General features: G+C 35.8%; 6 protein-coding genes across 7 annotated transcripts in view; 2 read left to right on the forward strand and 4 right to left on the reverse strand.

Annotated features, from left to right (window-relative positions):
• The window catches only part of ome (dipeptidyl peptidase 4 omega), a 69,551-nt gene extending 66,344 nt beyond the window's left edge, over positions 1-3,207 (forward strand). The window contains exons 10-18 of one of the 2 annotated variants that reach the window (XM_077440759.1): positions 11-106; positions 181-320; positions 408-618; positions 697-890; positions 963-1,157; positions 1,235-1,392; positions 1,467-1,558; positions 1,638-1,763; positions 1,914-3,207. In XM_077440759.1, the coding sequence (XP_077296885.1) occupies positions 11-106; positions 181-320; positions 408-618; positions 697-890; positions 963-1,157; positions 1,235-1,392; positions 1,467-1,558; positions 1,638-1,763; positions 1,914-2,012 (1,311 nt within the window). In that variant the 3' untranslated portion in view covers positions 2,013-3,207. The remainder of the gene's footprint in view (positions 1-10; positions 107-180; positions 321-407; positions 619-696; positions 891-962; positions 1,158-1,234; positions 1,393-1,466; positions 1,559-1,637; positions 1,764-1,913) is intronic. The other variant, XM_077440760.1, reaches the window with a different exon arrangement.
• On the reverse strand, positions 3,196-5,084 carry LOC143918734 (carboxypeptidase Q-like). Its single transcript, XM_077440763.1, has 3 exons — positions 4,800-5,084; positions 4,449-4,578; positions 3,196-4,379 (listed from the first exon to the last, which is right to left on the reverse strand). The coding sequence occupies exons 1-3, from the start codon at positions 5,003-5,005 to the stop codon at positions 3,282-3,284; spliced, it is 1,434 nt and encodes a 477-aa protein (XP_077296889.1). The 5' UTR covers positions 5,006-5,084; the 3' UTR covers positions 3,196-3,281.
• LOC143918737 (carboxypeptidase Q-like) lies at positions 4,978-8,168 on the reverse strand. The gene is made up of 3 exons (XM_077440767.1): positions 7,875-8,168; positions 6,353-6,482; positions 4,978-6,272 (listed from the first exon to the last, which is right to left on the reverse strand). Exons 1-3 carry the CDS (start codon positions 8,069-8,071, stop codon positions 5,181-5,183), a joined length of 1,419 nt encoding a protein of 472 aa, XP_077296893.1. The 5' UTR covers positions 8,072-8,168; the 3' UTR covers positions 4,978-5,180.
• A 78-nt stretch (positions 8,169-8,246) lies between these two features.
• On the reverse strand, positions 8,247-9,948 carry LOC143918735 (carboxypeptidase Q-like). Its single transcript, XM_077440764.1, has 3 exons — positions 9,713-9,948; positions 9,501-9,630; positions 8,247-9,429 (listed from the first exon to the last, which is right to left on the reverse strand). The coding sequence occupies exons 1-3, from the start codon at positions 9,922-9,924 to the stop codon at positions 8,338-8,340; spliced, it is 1,434 nt and encodes a 477-aa protein (XP_077296890.1). The 5' UTR covers positions 9,925-9,948; the 3' UTR covers positions 8,247-8,337.
• A 265-nt stretch (positions 9,949-10,213) lies between these two features.
• On the reverse strand, positions 10,214-12,025 carry LOC143918736 (carboxypeptidase Q-like). Its single transcript, XM_077440765.1, has 3 exons — positions 11,757-12,025; positions 11,541-11,670; positions 10,214-11,468 (listed from the first exon to the last, which is right to left on the reverse strand). Exons 1-3 carry the CDS (start codon positions 11,954-11,956, stop codon positions 10,377-10,379), a joined length of 1,422 nt encoding a protein of 473 aa, XP_077296891.1. The 5' UTR covers positions 11,957-12,025; the 3' UTR covers positions 10,214-10,376.
• A 211-nt stretch (positions 12,026-12,236) lies between these two features.
• The window catches only part of Tmlh (Trimethyllysine hydroxylase), a 30,845-nt gene continuing 16,920 nt past the window's right edge, over positions 12,237-26,161 (forward strand). Inside the window, exons 1-4 of the mRNA XM_077440770.1 lie at positions 12,237-12,354; positions 18,859-18,961; positions 19,037-19,152; positions 19,669-19,886. Of these exons, the coding sequence (XP_077296896.1) occupies position 12,354; positions 18,859-18,961; positions 19,037-19,152; positions 19,669-19,886 (438 nt within the window). The 5' untranslated portion in view covers positions 12,237-12,353. The remainder of the gene's footprint in view (positions 12,355-18,858; positions 18,962-19,036; positions 19,153-19,668; positions 19,887-26,161) is intronic.

The following is a 26,161-nucleotide window of genomic DNA, read 5'->3' on the forward strand; positions in this document are numbered from 1 at the left end:
ATTTTTGTAGATATTTGAATACAATGAACCTAAAGGATGGATTGATATGCTTCGGCCATTAATTTTCACCGCAGATGGAAATGGCTTTTTTACCATTTTACCAAAGGTACGTTAACATTTCAATGAAGTCATATTGTATTCTGTATTGTTAATTCATTAACAAACATATAATATAAATAGGTTATTGAAGAAGACTCTTGGAGACAGATTGCTTATATTAGCCGTGGACCATCTGAGGGTTTATGGACCGAGAAGTTTTTAACCAATGATAAAAATACAGTTACAGAACTACTCTATTGGGATCATGATACTCAAACATTGTAAATTAATATTTTAATGTGATATTTATTTACAAATTGAATAATAATATTGATATTTGAATAAAATTTTTAACTTATTTCACATAGATGGTATTTGGCAACGAGTGTTGAAGACTCGGCCTATCAACATCTATACACGGTCAAGTTGGATGGAGCAACAAACTGTTTCACTTGTAAAATACGCCATTCGTCTGACAGTGAATGTCTCTATAATGAAGCAGTGGTGAGCAAGGGTGGATCTCATATTGTAATTTCATGTTTGGGTCCTCAAGTTCCTGAAATATACATATACAACAAGGTAAAACAGATTGCATTTGTTTATTGATTTGCAATATGTCAAATAATTTAATGAAAAATATTCTTTTCCACAAACAAGGATGGTGTGAAGCTTCGAAATTGGGAAATGAATGAAAATATCACAGCACTTATTTCGGAAAAAGATGTTCCCATTGTTAGACGTATGAGTGTTCTCGTGACCAATGACCCACTGCCTCCGGCTCAAGTTTTATTAATGCTTCCTAGAAATGCTGACTTATCAGGAATGACTAAATATCCGATGCTCGTCAATGTGTATGTATTTTCAAAACTCTTCCATAAATGTTTCGGTTATATTGAAAGTTAAATAAAATTTTGTTATCGCAGCTACGGCGGTCCAGACTCATATCAAGTCTTAGAAAAATGGAATTTAGATTGGGGAGCATCATTGGTTTCACGTTGGAATATAATATTGGCATTTATAGACGGACGAGGATCTGGTTTGAAAGGAAATAACAATCTTTTTGCCGGTTATAGAAATCTTGGCACTGTCGAAGTTAATGATCAAATTAATGTAACGAGGTACATATGTATATTATTTTACCTACATCGTTTTGGTTGCTTATTTTTAGTACGATATTAATTAAGCTTCTGTACAGGAAACTACAACATACACTGGATTATGTAGATCATAAACGAACTTGTATTTGGGGCTGGTCTTATGGTGGCTACGCATCAACTTTGGCTTTAGCACATGGCGGTAATACTTTCAAATGTGCCGTTTCTGTTGCACCAGTAACAGATTGGTTATATTATGGTATGTTCTATTTATATGTTTGAAATTTTATGTACTTCTTATTTTAATTATTGATAATAATTGTTTTATTACAGATTCAATTTACACTGAACGGTATATGGGTCTTCCGAGTGAAGATGACAATTTCAAAGGGTATAGTGCATCCATGCTCAATACAGAAGAAACGGTCCGTATTATACACACAGATATGAAAAGTTTCTTCTATTTTTGTTGTTTCAAAAACTAAATGTTTATATTTACTATAGGCAATGGCTCTGAAAGACAAAAAGTATATGCTAGTTCACGGAACATTAGATGACAATGTTCACTTTCAACAATCTATGATGTTGTCACGATTACTTCAACAAAATGATGTTCTCTTCACACAACTGGTAAATATTATTTTTTATACCATATTTGGGTTATAGCGATATGACAGGTATCCCTAAATCATCGCTATGATCAGATAACACGTCTAAAATTCAATAGAGTATTATTATAAATATAAAATAATACTTAAAAATTATTTTATTTTATTACAGAGCTATCCTGACGAAGACCATGGATTAAACGGTGTAAAGCATCATCTCTATCATTCAATAGAAAAGTTTTTAGAAACGAATTTAATGTCTAAAACTTAAAAAAAATAAAACTACTCTCAATCTAAGATGAAAACCAAAGTTGTGCCAACATGGTAAAATAGCTGTGAATTTATGAATACGGCAAAATAATATAATACGGTAAAATTTTAATTAAAATATCATATTTAATGATTCTCCAACATTTTTCATTAAAATTTTTGTGTAATAAATACATTACATAGATTGTTTAATAATGCATAATGATCAGTTTAGATGAAATTCAAATATCTTACATATTATCAAATTTTATTAATATATATACTTCTTAAGTGTTGTTTAGTTAGGAATAAATTTAATTTATAGATACAGCTGTAAATTTATTAACATTAATGCATATTCCACTTATTTGTTAAAAATACATTATGTATGTAAGTGAAAGAAACATAATATTTCATTTACGATGCGAAAATGTGTTTTGTAGTTTCTTAACTTTTAAAGTATTATGTATTATGAAATGTATATAAAAATAAAAATTGACAATATTATGTGCCAGTAGTATTTTATGTACCTTTAAAATAAATATGTATGTAGATCGTTTTGACTTGAAAAATAATGCTAATTTATTAAAATAATGAATTGTTATATTATTTAAATTTATTACTGTTTACATTTATTACTATTTTCTTCGACCCAATTTCAAATATTTTTACTATTTAAAATTATTTAATTAGTTTACTTTTTTCGTGTTATGCAAGATACTTAAATTTATTGTATTATTTTTTATATTTGATAGGTTTATAAGTATGTTTTTATTAGTCATTTCTTAATTCTTAATTTCAATGCCTGTTAATTTATGAACAGTGCAAAAATTTTAGTCCATGGTATCATAATTATATATATTTTTTTATTTTTATGAAAATTTTCTCCAGTTTATATATTTGAATTATAAAGATTTTTCATGTGCAAACCTTATTCATTTTATTAAATTTATCATATCTGATTAAACTGACAAAATTATTTATAGTCATAAATAAGTTTCACATGAAAAACCAAAGGTGTATAAAAAAAGATTATTATTCCTTTTCAATTTAGTTACCAATCCAATGTAAAATATATTTATTTTTATGTATTTAAGCTATAAGATTATTATTGACTATATTAGTCAAAATATATTATACATGTCTGTAAATATATACTAAATAAAATAAAGATATTGATTGCAATTATTGACAAATAAAATTTCCATATGAGAATCATTCCTTTAATAATTTTAAATGAAATATAATAAAATAATTTTATAATATGAAATTCGTTCCTCAAGAACATAGTTTACGGAGATCTTGGAATATCGCTGTCAATGTCGGCAACTATATAGGAAAATGCAGTCCAAAATGCCGCTGCTAGATCTAACACATCAGAATCCATAACATTAAGTCTGTCACCTTCAGAGTGGTGATACCAGAAATATTTAGAAGCTTCATTTAAAAGTCCACCCCCAGGAATACCATCTCTTGTCCACATACCTATATCTGGACCAGGTTCACCTTGAGTTTGAATTTGAGTTGCATTAATCGAAGAAAACAATTTCAATATTTCTTTGATCATACATTCCCCAGTTTTACTTCCTGAATATATTAAACCTAATGGCTGAAACACACCACCATCTGATTCCATTACAAAATTTAAATTTTCAGTCTCATTTCTATGTCGTTTTCCATATTCTCTTGAGCCGACGAGGCCTAACTCTTCAGCAGTCCACAAAATTGTTCTTAACGTTCTCTTTGGCCTCAGATTCATCTGATTCAAAGCAATTTGAGCCATCCAAGATATAAATGCACCACCACCATCGTCCATAGATCCGTCACCAACATCCCAGCTATCAATATGTCCTGAAACAATGACTACTTTGTCTTTTTTAGTTGTGCCTTCCGTATCAATTATTGTGTTTCTAGAAGTTTTAGTAGACAAAGTTGCAGACATTTTCATTTTAATAACAATTTCTTTGCCCCTTTCTTGTAATCTCCACAGTAAATCAGCGTCCTCATGTGTTATGGCGGCGACTGGAATCTTTGTAACGTTGGCATCATATGATTGCATTCCGGTATGAGGTGTATTCATTGAAAATGGTGTGACCGATCTTATTAAAGCACCAACTGCACCTTTTTTTGCTGCTTCTGAAGCACCTTTAGACCTATACTTTACAGTTACACCATAGTTAACATAAGCTTCATCGTATACGACGATTTTGTTTGCAACTTCTGCATCGGGGAGAGATTTTAACTCATCAAAACTCTTAACAACAATGGCATTTGCAATAATTCCATCTGGAGGCGTAGCGACACTATATCCAAGACCTAGCATCGGTAAATTTTTAACGCGTGGTTTCATCAATAGAGCATATTCTTCTCCTCGGAGCCAATACGGAACCTAAAAAAATCACTGTAGTTTAAAATATACTAAAGTTTTTTATACCTCGTATTTTTATGTATTTTATACCTCGACTTCTTCTGTGTAAACATTTTTAATATTATTCTCTCTTGTTTTTTCAATCATGTAATCTATGGAGTTTTCTAAATTTTTTGTTCCGGATAGCCGATTACCGAATGTGTCCACAAATTCTGATAAACTAAAGATTTTTATTTAATTTTACATAGGTCAAATTCATTCTGTTTATCATACATACATAGTATGATAAAAAAAAAGATTAAGAAAAGATAGGTCTTAAAATTGATGAGTATTGAAATGTTACATAATTGAAAAATATGAAGTTCAAAGATTGATTATTATAAAATTATTTTAAGAAATAGATGAATTTGAAGAGTATATATACAAATTACATATTAGTACCTGTTCCATGTTTTGCCTTTCAATGGACCCTTTACAAAATAGTCAATGATGTCATTAGTCACTTGAGCATAATTAGCAATATTTTCACGTACATTTTCTGATAGGGCACATTCTAATTCTCTTTTTTCTACTATTTGAACGCTTGTAATTGAATTTATGATAAAAATAAAACAAGCTAGTATTGAATAAGTAATATTTTTTGCCATTTTACTTCGAACATTTATTAATAGCTTATGATAAAATAGTACAATTGACGATACGTGCACACGGTTTGACTCACCAAACAGTACTATCAGAAACGATATACAATACACTTTATTCCTCAATTGCCATGGCTAATGCAGGAAAGTTCAACGTGTATATAATTTAAAAATACAGTCATCAATCTCTGGGTATGTCATATTTCATATCAGCTACAATGTAAGACACTGCGGCCCAAAAAGCAGCAGCTACATCTAAAATATTCGGATCTTCCACGTTTAACGTGTCACCTTCAGAATGATGAAACCAGAAATATCGAGGATTATCATTATAAAGTCCGACACCGGGGTAACCTTGACTTGTCCAAACGCTTATATCCGGCGCGGGCTCTTGTAGAATAATTTCAGTTGCATTGATGGATGCAAACAATTTTAATACCTCCCTCATCATACATTCACCATCTTTACTTCCTTCGTAAAATAGTCCCAATGGAGCAAACGTTCCTACATCAGATTCCATAAGAAAACTAATATTTTCATTGTCTTCTTTGTGTTGTGCTTCATAAGCTTGTGCACCGATGACTCCCAATTCCTCAGCCGTGAATAGGATTGTTCTTAAAGTTCTTTTTGGTATTAAATCAAGTTCTTTTAATACTACGGGAGCTACCCATGATATGAAACAACCAGCTGCATCATCCATCGACCCATCTCCGACATCCCAGCTATCAATATGTCCGGATATTATCACTAACTTTTTCGAATTATCTGATCCTTTTAAATCAGCTACCATGTTACGAGATATCTTCGTATCTAATATTGCAGGCATTTTTAGATGTATAACAATGTTTTCACCTCTTTTCTGTTGTCTCCATAGCATATCTGCATCTTCATGAGTTATGGCAGCTACTGGTATCTTGGTCACATTCTCTAAATACATTTGCTGACCAGTATGGGGAGTTGCCAACGAGAAAGGTGTTACAGACCTTACCAAAGCAGCTATTGCTCCTCTTTTTGATGCTTCTGAAGCACCGTATCTTCTGTAAAGTCCCGACTCTCCATACGATATGTATGGTTGGTCGTAGACTACAATCTTATTCACGACTCGTTCAGATGGTAGTGCCTCTAACTCTTCGAAATTTTGAACAACAACAGCTTCAGCTGTGATTCCTTCAGATGGGGTCGCTACACTATAACCCAATCCAAGCATTGGTAATTTTTTTATGCGAGGTTTCAGCATAATAGCACTCTCTTCGCCTCTTACCCAATGGGGTACCTGTAGATTAATAAAATTGTGCCTTGAACTTCCCTGCACGATATACACATGTATGTAGTTATGATAATATGGTGATTTACCTCGCATTCAACTGCATGTACGTTCTCCAATTTATTGGTCAAGGACTCGACCATCATGTAATCTATTGAATCCTCTAAGTTTTTTGAACCAGAAGATCGTGGTCCAAACTTGTCAACAAAATCAGATAGCCTGAAACATAAACATCAAACGTTGAAAATTTCTTGCATGAAAGTTAAAGATTATATATGTAAAATTATTATTACATAAATGTAAAAATTGTTAATAACTTATCTAACAATGATAACCAATTTCAAAGTTTACACTTTTATCTATAAATAATTTTAACATGTGGGTATTTTAATAATATATAATCAACTGTCAAGCTACTTTCTTATAATATGCATATATTTTATGATACCTATATATTATTATATAAGTAGGTATTTACATATTTTTAGATGACATAAAACTGGTAAAATTAGTTTTCCTCCATAATCTCCGAGCTCAATGCAAAATATCATTTATGTAAACCCATATTCTTGCCTTTTTACATACCTCTTATTATATACATATATATGTAGGTATGTATATATAAATAATATAAAAAGATTTTTATTTATTATATAAAATATGTTCTTACTTGTAATAAGTGTAAAATAGAATACATAAATTAGTATTACTATTTCCACCGTTGATTTATTAGAGTATTAATTAATTAATTTAGCTTTTATTAATTTTTAGCTTTTAGCTTTTATTTAAAGTTATACATTATATAATAATTGTCTATCATATCATACATATGTATATATAATATCGCTATTCTGTGTGTCTGTCTGCGTATCTGAGATAACGCTCGCCGTACTATAATAGTCGTTTTGATTCAACATACATTTGATTCAACGTACGTTTTTTTGGCATTGCCACAGCTAAAATAATGCCAACAAAACGTACGAATATAATAAAAAAAGAAAAAAACTTCTATATATGTATACTGTTTGCTACCAATGTTTCCTTTAGGCTAATAGACGGTGTAAAGTCTCAGAGCATTTATCTATTGAAAATTTATTTCATTAATTAATTTTTCTATTGGTGTTTTATATTGTTTATACATACATGTGTATGTATAAACAATATAAGGTAGGTAGTTTTTACGATTTTTTTCATATTAAACAATTAAATATAAATATTAAATTAAATATATTTAAAAGGTATTTGAAAAAATTAGATCGAACACAGGACCAACACATTTCATTTAATTTTTAATTATTTAATAACTTATGTAATATGCCAACACCCACGCGATTATATTTCATCGGGTACAACACTAGTTATTATATAATGTATAACAAATTTTATATTTACATAACATTTATTATTATAATATACATAATATTTAAAATAATGATATTCTTGGGAATATCTGGCTATACAGTATACATACATACTATGTACATGAATACATTACCGTAACGTTTTTAATTTTAATTTATAGTCCGGCTAATACTATGTAATAACCTTTTGATATCTTAGTCAAGTCTCATTTTGACTAATTATATATGTTTTGTAAAAATGGTTTTTTACCTCTCCCAAGTTTTTCCTTTGAAAGGACCTTTGATGAAATAGTCCATGATTTTATTGGCAACTTCTGCATATCCTGCTATGTCGCTTACAATTTCAGGCGAAAGATTACACAATTCATCTTTACTTTGTATTGGAACTGCGGCACACTTCGCAATTGCAATACAAACAATATAAATATATAATTTCTTAAGTTCCATTTGTATAAAATCTATTTATTTAGACTGCAATTTTGCAATCTAAAACACTTGGCCGATTTGGTGAAACTGGCATAGATTGTTAATCCTCGCTTTATCTACCAATTACTCCAATATATGATTAATGTAATAATCTGATAAATATAAAAATATCTTAAGATAATAAATAATCTTTATATAATTGGGGAAAATTCAATAAAATCAATATGTATGTTTTATTATCTACATATGTATTATAAATAAAATACATAAATTTATAAATAAAATTTTCAGTCTCTTGGAATGTCATTCTTCATGTCTGCTATGATATACGACACAGCTGTCCAAAAAGCAGCATTTAAATCTATAACATCTGAATCCAACACGTTTAAAGTATCGCCTTCAGCATGATGGAACCAGAAGTATCGACCATTATCATTGTGCAAACCACCACCTGGTATTCCTTGTTTGGTCCAAACAGTAATATCAGATCCTGGCCTTTCCAAGAGTAGTTCAGTGGCGTTAATCGATGAAAATAATTTGAGTAATTCTTTAACCATACACGCCCCAGTTGGACTGCCCTCATAACGTAATCCCAACGGCGCAAATGTTCCAGAATCTGATTCCATCACGAAGTTCAAATTATCATTTTGGTCGTTATGATCCTCCTCATACGCTTCGGCTCCTATAAGACCCAACTCTTCGGCTGTGAAGAACAGAGCTCTCAATGTTCTTCTAGGTCTTAAACCTAGTGTTTTTAAAGCAATGGGAGCCACCCAAGATATGAAACATCCGCCAGCGTCATCCATTGAGCCATCTCCAACATCCCAACTATCGATATGACCTGACACAACCACTATCTTATTTGGCGAATCAGAACCTGTTAAATCTGCTATCATGTTTCGAGACATTTTTGTATCTTGCGTCGCTGACATGCTGAGATTGACAACGATTTCTTCACCTCGATTTTGAATCCTCCATAGAAGATCTGCATCTTCTAAAGTGATAGCAGCAACCGGTATCTTTCTAACATTAGCCGCATACTTTTGACTACCAGTATGAGGCGAGGCAATTGAAAACGGTGTTATGGATCTCACGAGTGCTGCTACCGCCCCCTTTTTAGCAGCTTCTGAAGCTCCTCTCGATCTGTAATCAGACGTATCACCATATTTTGTAAATGGTTGATCGTAAACTACGATTTTTCCTTGAACTTCATCTTCAGATAAAGCGTCAAGTTCTTCGAAACTTTTTACGACGATAGCTCGTGCTGTAATTCCTCCAATAGGTGTTGGTATACTAGTGCCTAAACCCAACATTGGCATTTTTTTAATTCTCGGTTTCAATAATGTAGCACTTTCTTCTCCTCTGACCCAATGTGGTACCTGAAATTATTAATCAAATTATATGTACTTTTCTTTAATATTTATTTTAAATTACTTTGCTTTAAAAATACCTCGACTTGATGTGTGTGAATATTTTCTAAATCGTTCTCCATAGACGCTGCAAGCATATAATCGATTGAATCTTCCAACACTTGAGACCCAGACAATCTCGAGCCAAATTTATCAATAAAAGTAGATATGCTAAAGAAATGAGGCAAATTATGAAACGTCAAAACTTTCATACAAGACTTATCCATAAAATAAATACTAAACAAATACATACCTTTCAAAAGTTTTCCCCTTGTAGGGTCCTCTAACGAAGTAATCAATTATCTTGTCGACATCACTGGCATAGCTTGCTATGTCATCAATTACTTCTTGCGGAAGGTTGCATTCATCTTCTTTATTATTTTTTCCACTGTCAATCGACGTAGCGTCACATATAATCAAACAAGCCAAAAAGGAAACAAATAGAGTTCGTTTAAAACGCGGCATTGTATTTCGATGTACGTTACGTACTAAATTACATTGTTTTTTAAAATGTTTTAGTAGATAAAGATATTATATTAAAAATGATTATCTTAATCATGTTAAATGGATTGTTTCAGACAACAATTCAAACATATTTATCTAATGTTATTATCTTATCTGAGTGGCTTATTAATAATTTAAGGAATACGTTCTTGAATGTACGTATGTATTATATATACATTTTTTTTTTATTTTTAAATGCATTTTGTATCTATTTTAATAGCTACTAATCTACTGATCATTTTCTATTTTACAATTTTAATGTAATTTTGTTAGTAATAATAGTATTATATTATTCTAATTTTAATGTACGGCATAATAGGAAAAAGAGCTACAGGAAATTAGGAAAAGTACACAAATAAAATGGAAGCGTTACATAATTTATAAATTAATTTATTCAAAATAAATATATTTCATCATTCTCTAGGTATATCATTTTCCATATTCGCGACAATATAAGCTACTGCTGTCCAGAATCCTCCAGCCGCATCCAACACATCTGGTTCAAGCACATTAAGAGTATCACCTTCAGTATGATGGAACCAAAAATATTTTCCATTGGCGTTGTACAAACCAGCTCCTGGTATTCCAAGACTAGTCCAAACGCTTATATCAGGTCCTGCATCACCCGTTCCAAACTCTGTTGAATTGATTGAACTGAACAATTTGAGAATTTCAGCTAGCATGCATTTCCCAATAGAGCTTCCCTCATAATTTAGTCCTAATGGTGCAAATGTGCCAAAATCTGACTCCATAACAAAACTCAAATTTTTATTTTCCTCCCTATTATCCAGTTCGTAAGCTTCAGCTCCGATCATTCCTTGCTCTTCACCGGTGAATAAAATAGTCCTGATTGTTCTCCTTGGTCTTAAATCTAATTTTTTCAAAACTATGGGAGCCAATAAAGATATGAATGAGCCGCCAGCGTCGTCCATTGAACCATCTCCAACGTCCCAACTGTCAATATGACCCGAAACTACAACAAGAGAATCTCGCAAATCAGTTCCTTTCAAATCAGCGATGATATTTCGGGATATTTTTTGTTCTGAAGTGGCATCCATTTTAATATTTATTTGAATATTTTGTCCACGTTTATTCAGTCTCCACAAGAGATCGGCATCTTCGGGAGTTATAGCAGCTGCAGGTATCTTGGGAATGTCATCTTCATAAAAAACTATACCGGTATGAGGAGTTGCTATGGAAAAATTGGTAACAGAACTAATCAAAGATCCAACTGCCCCTAATTTAGCAGCTTCAATGGCTCCTGTCAATCTGTATTGACTCGACTCTCCATAACTGTTGAACGGCTGATTATATACTACAATTTTACCACTGATTTCATCTATAGAAAGTGATTTTAATTCGTCAAAACTTTCCACGACAACCGCCTGGGCGGTTATACCTTCAGGTTTTGTTCCAATGCTACCACCCAAACCAAGCATAGGCATTGCTTTAATTCTGGGTTCCAAAAGTGTTACACTTTCATCTCCTCTCTGCCAATAAGGTACCTGCAAATTAAGATAAGAAAATCAAATAAAAATTTTCAAATTACAAACTCATAATAGTAATTGCGATTTTACCTCAACATTATGAGTATGAATATTTTCCAATTCTTCTTCAATTGCCTTGGCAATTACATAATCAATTGAATCTTCAAGATTTTGGGATCCACTTATCCTTGATCCAAACTTATCAACGAAATCCGATATTCTAAAATTAAACAAAGTAATAGAAAATGACAAATAATATATAAATATGTAAGCATAATATACATATGTATGTATAAATTTTTAAACCTTTTCCATGTTTCGCCTTTGAAGGGTCCTCTTATGAAATAGTCTAAAATCGTATTCGTTACGTTTGCATACCCAGCAATTTCATCGATCACAGTTTGAGGAAGATTACACTCTAATTTAGCACTATCAATACTAATAGAAGCTGAATTGCAAACACCCAAAATAGTGAAAAGCAATACAGCGCATTTAAGCGCGACCATTTTGTTTTTGAGCGTTCTTATTACACTCAATGAAATTCATGTACTGAATCAATTAAATCAATTTCCCGTAAATTTATCGTATCATTCTGATAATGTATTATCACGCCAGACGTTGAAATTGCGTAATCAATGCCATTAGAACCGACGCAAATAAAATATGAATTAAAAAATGTATAATACACACAATGACCTTTAATCATTTATATACATATATGGTTCGATATTGTGAAAAAGGTCAAATATTTAAGTGTTGCGATAAGCTTAATTTTTATAGTAATTTATTTTTATGAATATGTGACAATATAAACAGTTTAAAATTCATCTCGTCAGTTCTAATTCAAATTTTGAACAGGACGTTTGTACTCCCTGTAGAAAAATTATATATGAAAGTGAAACAAGTAAGTGATTAAATTCAAAAAGATACAAGTAATTACTTACGATTCAGATTTTACTATTTAAAACAATCTGTTACATACATATTTACCACAAATGTTTCGAAGTAATATTATATACTTAATGTTGTAATCTGAAAGTCATTGCTTACCCGAATTTCATACAGATATGCCGATTTTTATCAAAATAATTATAGTCGTGATTCACTTTAAATGATAATTTATTTATAATTACCAATCACTATCAATTAAATCATTCAATCCTTAACACGTCATATTCTATTAAGGATCTTGGTGTAATACTCAATAATAAACTAGATTTCTCTGAACATATTTCTTTTATTACCAACAAAGTATTTAAATATCTTGGATTCCTACTCCACTCAACAAAACCCTTTAATGATCCTTATGTACTTAAATTACTTTATTTTTCCTTTGTAAGGTCTCACCTTGAATTTGCCTCAATTATCTGGTCACCTTTTTATTTATCCCATATTAATTGTACTGAGAAAGTTCAACTTAAATTTATTAAATCCTTACGCTACCTTTTTCCTACCTATACCCATTCTACTGTTTCCGACATTTTAAAAATCCTATCTTTTAACAATCTTTCTGTCAGGCGACGACATACTGATGCTATATTCTTCTTTAAGCTCATAAATGGTTTCCTTGATTGTTCTGATTTACTGAATAAGGCTAATTTCAGAATCCCAGTTCGGTACTCTAGACACGTTGCACTCTTTTCACTTGATCCTTTCAATACTAATTCCCAAAAATATTCTTATCTGCAGCGCGTTTATCGTATGTTTAACGGATAGCTGAATGAGGTTGATCTATTTGGTATTTCCCTACATCAAGAGAATCTTGACCGATTGATTAATTTCTTCTCCTATTCTATTTTATAACCTTTTTCCAATATTTCCAATATTTTTATACTTTAGTTCAGTTATGTAATGTGCTATTTAATCATGTTATAGCTTTCATTCTTTTCCTTTTCATTTGTTTATTTTGTATTTACCTTTTTCATTTGTTTTATATTTGTAAATTTCAATTTCTTTTTATATTCTATTTTATAACCTTTTTCCAATATTTTAATACTATAGTTTAATTATGCAATGTTCTACATATTTTGTCATGTTATAGCCTTTATTCTTTTCTTTTTCATTTGTTTTACCTATATTTATCTTTTTTCATTTTTATTTTTATAATCTTTGTAAAAATCTGTTATTGGACTCGGATGTTACATATATAATATTGTAACGTTACATAGAGAGACGCCCCGTAGACCGGTGACGTCATGGTGACGCCGACCAATGGTGGAGTCGGGCGTTGCGGCCAATGGCTACACCCGACTCCTTGACCAATGACTATACGGGTCATAACGTGCATGCGCTGAGCGCTGAATATTTATAAGTATGGTGCGCTCTCGAACGGTGGCATTCGGATCCTGACCTCCACCGGACGAGCAGCAATAAAGAACTGGAACCTGCCTGCGTGTTTTCTTGTACCTCGACCTGACTCCACTTACCTTTGAATACTCTTCACTGGTGTCAGAAGTGGGATCTACATGGTTGAGACAAGGAGCCACAAAGGTGCGGATTCGGGGTCTTCATCGCTGCCGGAAGAAATGGAGCCGAATCGAGAACAAAGCCCTGGGGAGCTGAGCAACGGAGGACGGAGACGGGAGGAGCAGAGGAGCCGGGTGTCGAGGAGCCGGGTGCCAAGGACACCGGAGCCGAGCTACAAGGAGCTAAGCCAGGGAATGGCGAGCTGCCAAGAGCAGGTCCAGTCCCTGCAAAACACCTTCGCCACGTTTTTGCAGTCCTGGGAGAAGTCTGCGACACCAACGCAGCCGAAAGCCGACGTACATCCAGAACCACCGAGGAGATCAGAGGTATGTTACGAGGACAGGCGGACAGGCAGACACAGCGAGACACGTACGGGGTGCGGCAACATTCCCACCGGTACGACTACACCACGTTCGACGGTACTGAACGGTGGAAGGACTTCCTCAACCACTTCGAGTTTGCTGCACGGCTGAACAAGGAGACGACGAACCTGGAGGACCGACTGTGCTGCCAACTCCGAGGTGCGGCCGCCATTTTCGCCAGTCAGCTGCCATCGACGCTGAGCTACGACGACTTGACGGAAGAGCTGGCCCAACGCTTCAGACGACAGGGCACACCGATTGCATGCCATGCGGCAGCGGAACAGAGAAGATGGAGTGCGGAAGAACCAGCCGCGGACCACGTAGACGCGATACGAGCCCTCTGCGAAGACATGCTGGAGGGCGTCCACACGAACGCCGAAGCAGTCGAACGCATGACCGTGTGCATAGCGGCGAACTCCTTCACGTACCCCAGTCTACGGGCCAAACTTGGCGCGCTCCGGATCACCCCGACTACAGCGGACGTGATAACCAGAGCCGACGCAACACGACAAGCCGTCATCTTCGAAGCGAAGGAACAACGGTCGGCACAACCAACGTCGAGAACAGTACGTCCCGACGCGGGAGCGTTCAGACCATCTCGACCGGCCGTGCGACCCCCACGATGGGTGTCATCGGACCAGACAGCGCGACCAGCCACTACCATTCCAACGTGTTGGAACTGCGGACAAACGGGACACATTAGCCGGTTGTGCCGCAAGAAGAGGGTCCGGAAGCTGGAGCCAACGAACGACGAGGATGAAGACGACGAGGAGGAGGCGGCTTCGGGAAACGAGCAGTGATCGGCCTGTTACGGGTCAGACCGATCACCGGTGCACGCAAAACACCCGGAGTGAACAAACTGGACGGCAGCGGCACGGCCGGCTCGTTTGTCGTGAAAGGAGAGATCGGAGGCGTGCCGTGTCGAATGGTGGGGGACACCGGGGCGTGCATCACGGTGATCAACCCGGAACTGTTCGCGAAGATCTCTCCTAAAGATTACACCGTCGTGAAGGGCCATTACAGCAGAGCGCGGCAAGCGGCGGGCCAAACCATCAAGATCCACCGATGGATACGGGTGACCCTTAATCTGCAGGGCGAAAAGTTTCCGTGGAACGTAGCGGTGGCGGATATCCAGGATCCCATATTGTTGGGACTGGACGCACTGAGACATGTCCGAGCTACGTTCGAGTTGGGCGGAGAGGAGAAGTGTATCATCAGGGGCGTGCAACGCGAGAAAGGCAAGAAAAATGCACCTGCTGTCAAGAGCATCCGCGGGGAAGTACCCCACCCGAAGATCACGGCGTTACTCGAGAGGGCCGATATTCTGCCAGAAGAGAAACGGCGCCTCGAGACCATGATTCGGGAAAATCGGAAAGCGTTCGCCCGGGACGAGAAGGACCAAGGAAGGACCACCAAGGCGGTCCACACCATCGACGTGGGAGACGCGAAGCCGATGAAACAGCCGCCGAGAAGGATACCGCTAGCACGGAAAGAGGAAGTACGCGCTATGATCGACGACTTACTGAAGCAGGGCGCGATAGAACCGGGGCACGGGCCGTGGGCGTCACCGGTAGTTCCGGTCGCCAAAAAGGACGGGTCGCTAAGGATGTGCGTGGACTACCGGAAACTGAACACCGTCACCAAAATAGACTCACACCCCATCCCGAGGATCGACGACACTTTCGACCAGTTGAACGGAGCGAGCTACTTCAGCACACTGGATCTGCAGAGCGGATTCTGGCAGGTACCGGTCGCCCCGGAAGACCGCGAGAAGACAGCGTTCGTAACAGAGTTCGGTCTGTTTCAGTTCAAAGTGATGCCATTCGGGTTGTGTAACGCGCCAGCGACGTTCGTACGGTTAATGACAAAAGTGGTCGGTGACATAAGCAATGTCCTCGTGTATCTAGACGACATTATCGTGCACAGCAAAACTTACGACGAACACTTGGTGCATTTAAACAATGTGTTCGAACGGATACAGGCAGCCGGCCTTAAATTGAATGCAGACAAGTGTCGATTGTGCTGCCGCGAGGTCGAATTTCTGGGACACCGAGTGTCAGCCGAAGGAATTTCGACAGATCCGAAGAAAGTCCAAACCGTGCGGGACTGGACGACTCCGAAAACACAAACCCAAATGCGCAGCTTCCTGGGACTGGCCACGTACTACCGAAAATTTGTGCGCAATTTCGCCGAGATCGCGAAACCACTCCATCAGCTAACGGAAAAAGGGCGCGAGTTCAAGTGGACACCGACGTGCGAACAAGCGTTCGAAAAGTTGAAAGTAGCGCTGACTACCACGCCAATTATGTCGTATCCCCAGCCGGGAGAGCGATATGTGTTGGACACCGACGCCAGTCAACATAGCATCGGTGCAGTTTTGTCTCAAGTTCAAGGGGGGGTGGAGAAAGTGATCGGGTATTTCAGCCGGACAATGAACAAACCCGAACAAAACTATTGCGTGACCCGAAAAGAACTATTGGCGGCAATTAAAGCCATTCAACACTTCCACCACTACCTATCGGGCTCGAAGTTCACGTTACGAACCGACCACTCAGCGTTAACGTGGCTGAAGAACTTCAAAAGACCGGAGGGCCAGTTGGCGAGGTGGCTGGAAATTCTGGGCCAGTACAACGTGACCATCATTCATCGACCGGGGATAAAGCACGGGAACGCGGACGCACTATCGCGAAGGCCGTGTACGGAAGAGTGTCCCAAATGCTCACGCGCAGAGACAACCGATCAAGAAAACGACTCGGCCCGAACGGAACCAGTAGAACCCGCAGAACCGGAAGCACGAGTAGCCCTCGTAGGGATCTTGCCCAACGAGATGACAAACTCGACGATCGACAAAATCGTCGAGTGGAAGAACGCCGGAACGAGACCACCGTGGGAAACAGTATCTGCTGAGGAGCAGGAACTGAAAATACTGTGGACCCAATGGGACGCATTGGAGGTGGAAGGCGGTAAGCTGTACCGGAGATGGGAGAACACCGCGGGAACACGTCACACAAAGCAGCTGGTGGTGCCGACTGAGAAGATACCCGAAATCATGTGGGAGATGCACAACGCGCCCACGGGGGGCCACTTCGGTATCAATAAAACGTACCGAAACGTGCGCCAAAAATATTACTGGCCGACGTGTCGAATCGACGTCACCCAGTGGTGCGAACGATGCGCACAGTGCGGGGCCCACAACGGACCACACCGAAGGAATCGCGGGGCACTTCAACCGTACCTTTCGGGGACGCCACTACAACGAATGGCAGTCGACATTCTGGGTCCACTCCCGGCCACCGAACGAGGAAACCGATACATACTGGTGGCTATGGACTACTTCACGAAGTGGCCGGAAGCGATTCCACTACCGAACCAGGAGGCAGAGACCGTAGCAGACGCCCTGGTAGAACAAGTGTTCACGCGGCTAGGCGTCCCGAACGAGCTGCACTCTGACCAGGGACGAAACTTCGAGTCGAAGTTGTTCCGTCAGGCACTGGACCGGCTGGGCGTACACAAAACGAGAACAACACCATACCGACCTCAGTCCGATGGAATGGTCGAGCGACTCAATCGAACCATGCGGGCGCACTTGACGAAGTTCGTCAACGACGAGCAGGACGACTGGGACACGCTGGTTCCGCACTTCCTCATGGCATATAGAGCGGCCCAACACGATGCAACAGGAGCATCACCAGCAGCCATGATGTACGGACGAGAACTGCGCATGCCGGCGGACCTACTATATGGGGGCCATCCACCAGACAGCGAACCTCAGGATCCACACCGATATACCACGAAGTTGACCAAAGACATGGCCAAGGTACATCGGTTCGCCAGAGCCCACCTCCGGATGCAGAATAGCCGTATGAAGACGCGATACGACGTCCGCAGAACCGAACCGGCGTACGAAACAGGTGACCGAGTATGGCTGTTCAACCCTGCCAAGACTCCAGGGCTTTCACCAAAGCTGCAATCGCTGTGGGAAGGACCGTACACCATAGTGACCAAACTTAGTGACGTAGTGTATAGGATACGCAGGGAATTCGACGGCTCAAACCGATTAATGGTGGTGCACCTGGATAGACTCGCAAGGTATAAGGCCGTCGAATATTGACTGTAATTGTATGTAACTATTGTGTAATTGTTTAAGTGTAAATTAATGAGTCGATCGGGACGATCTCTCTTAAGAAGGGGGTTATGTAACGTTACATAGAGAGACGCCCCGTAGACCGGTGACGTCATGGTGACGCCGACCAATGGTGGAGTCGGGCGTTGCGGCCAATGGCTACACCCGACTCCTAGACCAATGACTATACGGGTCATAACGTGCATGCGCTGAGCGCTGAATATTTATAAGTATGGTGCGCTCTCGAACGGTGGCATTCGGATCCTGACCTCCACCGGACGAGCAGCAATAAAGAACTGGAACCTGCCTGCGTGTTTTCTTGTACCTCGACCTGACTCCACTTACCTTTGAATACTCTTCAATATATTTACTATTTGATTTTTATACATATCTATGTACATCCTGTTGTCTTTTGATTTTTCAATAAATAAAATAAAAATAAAAATAAATCTTCCAGTGTTCATCAAAGAAGCTAAAATAATCAATTCAGAAGTCGTCATTGAGATATCTGGACAAGAATTTTTAAAATATTGTTTTTTTTGGTTGAGAGATAATTGCAGGTATTATTAATATATTTCCGTCTTTTATTCCAATAATCTTTATACTATATATTTTGTACGAATTTTCATATTTAGGTGCAATAAATGTTACAACACTCTTACGTTCCAACGAATGAACGATATTTTGGATATACCGGATGATGCAATACCCGAAAAAGTGGTTGTAGAAAAGGAAGAACTTGTCATAGAATGTAAGTTCATAATACAACACATATGTATATAAATAGTATACTGATTTCCTTTTGGCAAGTCTTAAATTGCAAATGGGAAATTCTCAGTTAATTTACATTAAATACTAATCAATCAAAACATGCAAATTACATACATAAAAGTTATATGAATAGACAGAAGTATTAGAGGAATAACACGAATTCGTGTGAAATATGAAAATGTGATTATTTTTTTGTGGAAAACTTTTATATTCAGATATTGAAAAGAATATCTTTATTATGTACGGTTTGCGGGTATAAGATTTTATTCGAAAATAGGAGATCTTTTCATACATTTTGCCCGGGGGGAATATTCGTTTTTTAGACAAAGCGTTTTCCCATAAAAACCTTTTATACTTTATAGTTTAAATACGAAATTTCTAATAAATGTTATATTACAAAGTGTTTGCTATGTTGTTATCACGCATATGTAAATAAAAATTACATTATTAAAAATGGCAGAAACGGGACTCTCATAAATTTTCAAAATTATTTCAGGGAACGACAAGCATCGTTCAACGTACACTGTTGACTTTCTTTGGAAATGTTGCCCTAAAAATTGGAGGAAAAATGCAGTACCGAGAGTTTTATGGTCCGGGGATGAAGTCAAAAACAAAGTGGCTTACATTAAAAGGGACGATTTTTTAAACTCTGAAATTGCTTTTAAAAACTTTCTACAGTCAATTGTCACATATGGTATAGCTTTCGTAGACGAGGTATGTGTAATTGATATTTTTTTTAATATTTTTTTAGCGTGGAAATTTTCATGACATTATTTTCATTATTGTAATCATCAATATTGTAAGACTATGAAAATACCTTATCTACATATTTATATATCGAAAAAATCTATATTTTAATTCAATTTGCTTTATTACATTTTATGGGGCATTCATATTACATATATTAGTTCATGCCCATGTACCGTTTAAAAATCTATGAAAACGGACACAAACTTATGCAATCATCCAATATATAACCACTCATCATCCACTCCGAATGAAGGCCTCTCTAACAAGCGTTGTTTTGCGCGACTCTCATCCATCTCACCCCACATAATTTATTAATTTCGTCTACCCACCTTCATTGCAGTCTTTCTTTCAACCTTTTACGTTCTATCGGGTATCACTCTAGCACTTATTTTTGTCAATCTCAACCTAGCGACGTGACCCGCCCAATCTCTTCACTCTCTCCACTATATCCATTAATTACCCTTGTCATATGTACTTTTCACTCCTCGTTACAGCGTTTCATACTTCTTTGAGTACATTTATGTAAATTAACATCCTGGCATTCAATTCTTAAGTCTCACATATTTTACTGTAAATACAAAATATGTACGTACATATTTTGTGTATTAGTCATTTCGTTCATTTTAACAAACTAATATTTGCAAAAATAAATATAGACACTTAAATTATTCATGTGTCATTATTATTCCTATTAAGTTGTTCTTTGTCAGTATTTCGTAATCTAATCGTAAAATATTTATTTAAATTATTTAATAAATATACGATTTTCATAATATTAAATAATTTATTTTAGCGATAGTAATTTAAAAGAAAAGAAAACATTTTCAAAAAAATGCCACTTCATTTGTTTGCACATAAGATTAGATTAAACGATTCAAATGATTTAAAACACAAAATATTGACTTTTATCAGGGCTGTGGAATCGGTTCAAAATCTGACTCCGACTTTATCTTATGATTCGACTGCGAAACAGCCCTTTTAATACCACAAAAAACCACATATTTCGTGTTTTAAATAATAAATAATATCAATGATATTTAAAAATAAAATCAATGATATTAAAAAATAATATCAATCTTTTTTTTTTAATAATATCAATGATATTTTCGTATATAATTAACCGGTATTTAAGAGCAATATTTGGACATAAAAAAAAAATCGACTTTTACCTAGTATGAATGCAAATACATATTATTATTATACAACATACATGATGTTAGCTATCATTTTTACAAGCTTTTAATTAGCTTCACTCTGGTATTTCTGAAGTATTGTATCGTATTTCAACAACAATAACATACATTGAATATGTATTATATTTCTTAAGGCTGTTAAATATCCCCCACAATATCTAATAATACGTCAAAGCAAACGAATTAATTTAATAACATTTATCATGACGCACAGTATCCAAAATATATGTTTGTATACATATGTATTTACATATGTACATACATGGGCCAACCGCTACATATAAATATAGACCGGTGTATGTTACGCCTATCTATATACAGTACACTCTCGATTATCCGGGCTAATGCTGGGGAGAAAGGGCACGGATAATCCGAATCATCAAATTTTGACTTGGTTTCGAATATAATATCATATTTACAACACAAATTTTTGTTTCATAATTTTAATACTCATTATTTATTAAGAAAAACGCTCATAGTTAGGCAGATCAGTGGCCGTTAGTATTTAGTACTAGTGTTGTACTGTTTTATGACTGATGAAACCACTGGTATCTTCTTGACTTGTAGTATCACTCTCATTTTCTAACTCTCGAGACACTAAAGAAATAACAATATCTGCATCATCCATGCATTTAAAACCTGGATCACTTAAATCATGATTGAGCCACTCCTCGATGTTTTTCTTATCCACGATGTTTTCAAAACATTTTAAAGTTTACAAATAATCCACATATTTCAGATATATCATTTGCTTAATTCTCTTAAGAATCCACTAAATCTGTTTCCATGTCAGGAATAGTCTTCCTTCATGATCGAAAAAGTGTTACTGGCTTTACTTTTGACCAAGAATGTTTTTATTTCGTGTATAGCATCCAATATCCAATTTTTTTCCGGAAATTGATCAATTTGTCTCAACAAGAGTTTTCAGAAGACTTTGATGATAAAGAAGTTTCATTGATGATATAACACCTTGGTCCATGATACAATTTTGAATCAAAGATGTCAAAATTGTAACCATAAGTCCTTCGTTTGTTTCCAATATGCTTTAGTTCGTATGAGAAGGAGCATTATTTAATAACAATACTGCTTTCTATGGCAATCCCTTAATGTTTAAAAAATATTGAACCTCTGGAACCCATTTTTTAAACGAATCTTCAAAAATCTCCCTGTCCATCCATGCCCCTTTCTGACTATAATAATCGACGGAAAGATTTTTCATTTCAGTTCCCTTAAAAGACCGAGGTTTCTCTACTCCCAATCATCAAAAGTTTCATTTCATGAATTCCCGATGCGTTTCCGCAACACATGACAGTTATCCTTTCTTTGGATGATTTATATCCAGGAACGGACTCTCATTGAAGCCAGCGTTTTTGTCGATGCAAATTTTCTCTTTGCAAATATTCTCGAAATTTGATGCAGAATTCATCAGCAATTGAAAATAATTAAAGATACGTGTGCTACGAAAAAATCTGCTCTGAATACATGCACTTGTTACTTCTTCTCTGATCAAAAGTGACTGAAAGAATTAACGTAATAGTAAAAGACATTTAAAAAGGGAATGAAGAACATTTATGTGTAACATCATTTGTTTCTAATAACACGCGTGTTTACGGTCGCAATCAATCGGTTCGTCTCATAATCATATAAGAAAAAAATGAATTAATATTTTTTAAGCACGGATTATCCGCGCCCGGATAATCAAGAGTTTACTGTAATATTATACACAGTTCGTTACGCAAATTTCCAAACTTGTTCAATTACGAAACGTCAACAACCCAAGGAGATTAAATGGGTTGAAAAAAAAACCGTCGAGTATCAATTCGAGGGTCGCGCCTAAGTCGACAGATGATGTTGCGAAAGCCGTTTGTCCTACACACGTCATAACGAGATTGCAAGTTCCACAGACTCGACGCAAATCCAATTTTCGGACTTTCGACAAGCCATAATCCTGTTTGGGCCTTTGTTGGATGAGTGCGGACAGAATACGACGATCGTAACTGAAATCTCGCCTCTCTAAGGTGAAATTGTCGTTGCATTCTAGTGCCAGTTACGCTTTAGTATGTGTGCTAAGCTCCAGATTTTATGACGGGGTGTGATTTCGAAGTGGACTGTTCGGATAATATACAGATATATGTGGAATATTTAGACGTTTGTACCGCAACAAAGGTTCGCATAAAGCGAATTTCGAAAATCCTGTCTCGGGGGAACGAAGCGCGCTCAGAACAAACGGACGGCCATTGTATGTAACGTTCAATATGTATTGATTTAACGGAAAAAAGGCCACGTGGAATTTTTGTGAATTTAAAAAAAAACCAGGCTATATGTGTGTTTAAAAAATTTGATGACTAAATTTTTCACACGTTATGCACGATGTGACAAAGTATTTAAAAAACGTTATCTCTGTTATAAAGTTTATACAAGTGTCAAACGTTCAAAAGTCTATGTATGTTTTCTGCAATATGTAGTAAAAAAAAATTATCGAAAGATAATTTTTTAAAGATAATATTTTTACGATCGATTTTTTTTTGATGATCGATTTGGATTCATATAATATCATCTAATTTTTTTGTTGTAGAGATAATAAAAGATAATCTTTGTGTATTTTCTATATTGTAATTTGCTTTGTTACATTTCGTTCGTTCACGAAAATACTAATTTGTTCGTACATAAACCAATCTAACCAGTTATATTGTACACAAGGAACAAATTGACAAACTAACTATGTATGTAGTTTGCTTATTCCTTTCAACGCCGATCAGCGTTTTTCAACAATTCCACGAGTCTGAAATACGCCGATAGGCGTTATATTTTTAGTATGTAAAAATTGACAATAATATTATCCGCTAAGCCTTTCCAGGTAGCATTGAAAAAAAATCATTGAACATGGGTCGTGTAATCCGTGTCAATGTTTATAAAGACTGATTTACACCGTAATTTCTGAATTTATAACCATTTAGTATTTCTCGATGGAAATCCCTAACTGCCGAGTATTTTAGATTGTGGCTTGGCATTTAGATTGTGAGCATTACATTTTAACAACAATGAAGAAGATGGAACTAGTTTTGGAAAAAGGTTTTAAGGTAGTGATCTAGGGATTAGCTAAAATTTTTATACTCGCTTTCTATTGGATTTCTAAATAATTCTAGTTGGAAATGTTGGCGAAATGTTCAGCATGGTGGGCTTTCAACAGAAAAGACGTCAGCACTCAAAGATTTATGCACAAAGTATTAGGCATAAGTTTAAGTATTCGCAATTGTTTGTCCCATCCTCTGTATATGTATTTAAATATGTATGTTTACCCCGGGTTGAAATATTTTAAATATGAGTGGAAATGAGAGTTTAGCAACGTTGTAATGAGGTTTCCATAGGACCTCCCTTTTGAATATTTGGCGTTTTAACATCTCAAACGTTTTGACAGCTCAAAAGTTTCATGCGACACTCGATGAGTCTAATTGAAGATAGCTTTTAGATAGTGTGTTCATAAACGAACCGGAGTGAACACTTGGACTGAAACATACATATTTATATGTTTCAGTTGAAGTTTATCTTCCAGTTGTAATATATTTTGACTAATTGAAATATAATCCATCTAACCTGGTACCAACTACCGTCATAGTTGAAGTGTATTTTCAGTGGTAATATAATTTGACTAGTTGAAATATACATATTCCGTCTAACCCACCCTAGTTGATTCGCATGGAAAATTAAATTCCAGCTGGTCAAAATATATTACGACTGAAAATATATTACAACTAAAAATATATTATTATACAACTAAAAATACAGTTCAACTATAAGTTGGTACCAGGTTAGATGGAAAATTTATATACGATACTTATTACCATAATTCGTAATACCTAGACAAATTGAATTCTAAAGCATTTGTAAAAACATTAGACTGTCAAAACTTAACTATGATAGATATTATATTATAACCAGTGGCGGCTCGTGGATAAGATATCTAAGGGTGCTGCGGTTGTTTAAAAAAAAAGAAATGTTTATTCGGATTATATTTTACTATTAACATCAATATTATCAAAATTAAACATAATTTGTATTTTATTTCATTATTGACTCTTCTGTATTTTTTCCTTGAAAAAAGATCTATCACCTTTTCTTTAAATTTTTTACTGTTCATAATCATTTTTTTTCAATTGACAGCATAGACAAAGCCGTCAATCTTTCCTGAAACATTGTGTTTCTTATACTCGTATATGTATGTCTTTATTCTATTTTTTGATGAAAAACGGTAGTTGAAGTTGTAAGCAGAATTTGAATAAGTTTTGCTATTTCCACACGAACTTTGCATAAATTGATTGCAAAAATAAGTTTTAAAAATATTAATAAATCGTTAATACTATGCATTTCTTTCCTTGAGTAAAACACTTATAATTCAGTTTGAAGTTTTTCTTTATCTAGCATTGGATATGATTCAACGGTTAGTAGTAGATCTTTCATTGGCATTTTCTTTCAGTACTTTTCAAAATTTTCTTTATTAAATAAATTCACAGCTTTTAATTGATTAGAAAAAGGATATCTTTCTTTTATGTCCTTAATAATAACATCGCACATATTTTTGGCTTCTATAATATGTGCGATAATATATGCATCACATATTTTTGGCTTCTATTCTTTCTCGTATTTGTATAATGACATTAGTAAAAATTTTTAAGTTTTCTTTAATTGAAAATGCATCGATATTACTAGATTGAATTTGGTTATAAATAATTTCTACATGCGGCATTAACTTGTGAAAAAGTTCTGACTAAAATAAAAAATTGTATTCAGTAAATTGGTAGAATCTGTTATTGTTTTATCAGTATTTTCGGAAGAATATTTAAGTTGTTGAAAACATTGGCTCGGCTTCTCTTGATTTTTATACCATCTTAAATACTTAGAGTGACGTGTAGAAGGAAGTGTAGAAAGGTAGAAAGTGTAAGAGGTGTAGAAAGAAAGACAAAAGGTGCAGAAGAAATGACGAAAAGTGAGGAGCGTGTCGAGCGCGTGGCGCGCACACGAACGCAACAAGAAATGTGTTTACATGTC

The sequence above is a fragment of the Arctopsyche grandis genome, chromosome 11, assembly GCF_051622035.1.
Source record: "Arctopsyche grandis isolate Sample6627 chromosome 11, ASM5162203v2, whole genome shotgun sequence".
Classification (NCBI taxonomy): domain Eukaryota; kingdom Metazoa; phylum Arthropoda; class Insecta; order Trichoptera; family Hydropsychidae; genus Arctopsyche; species Arctopsyche grandis.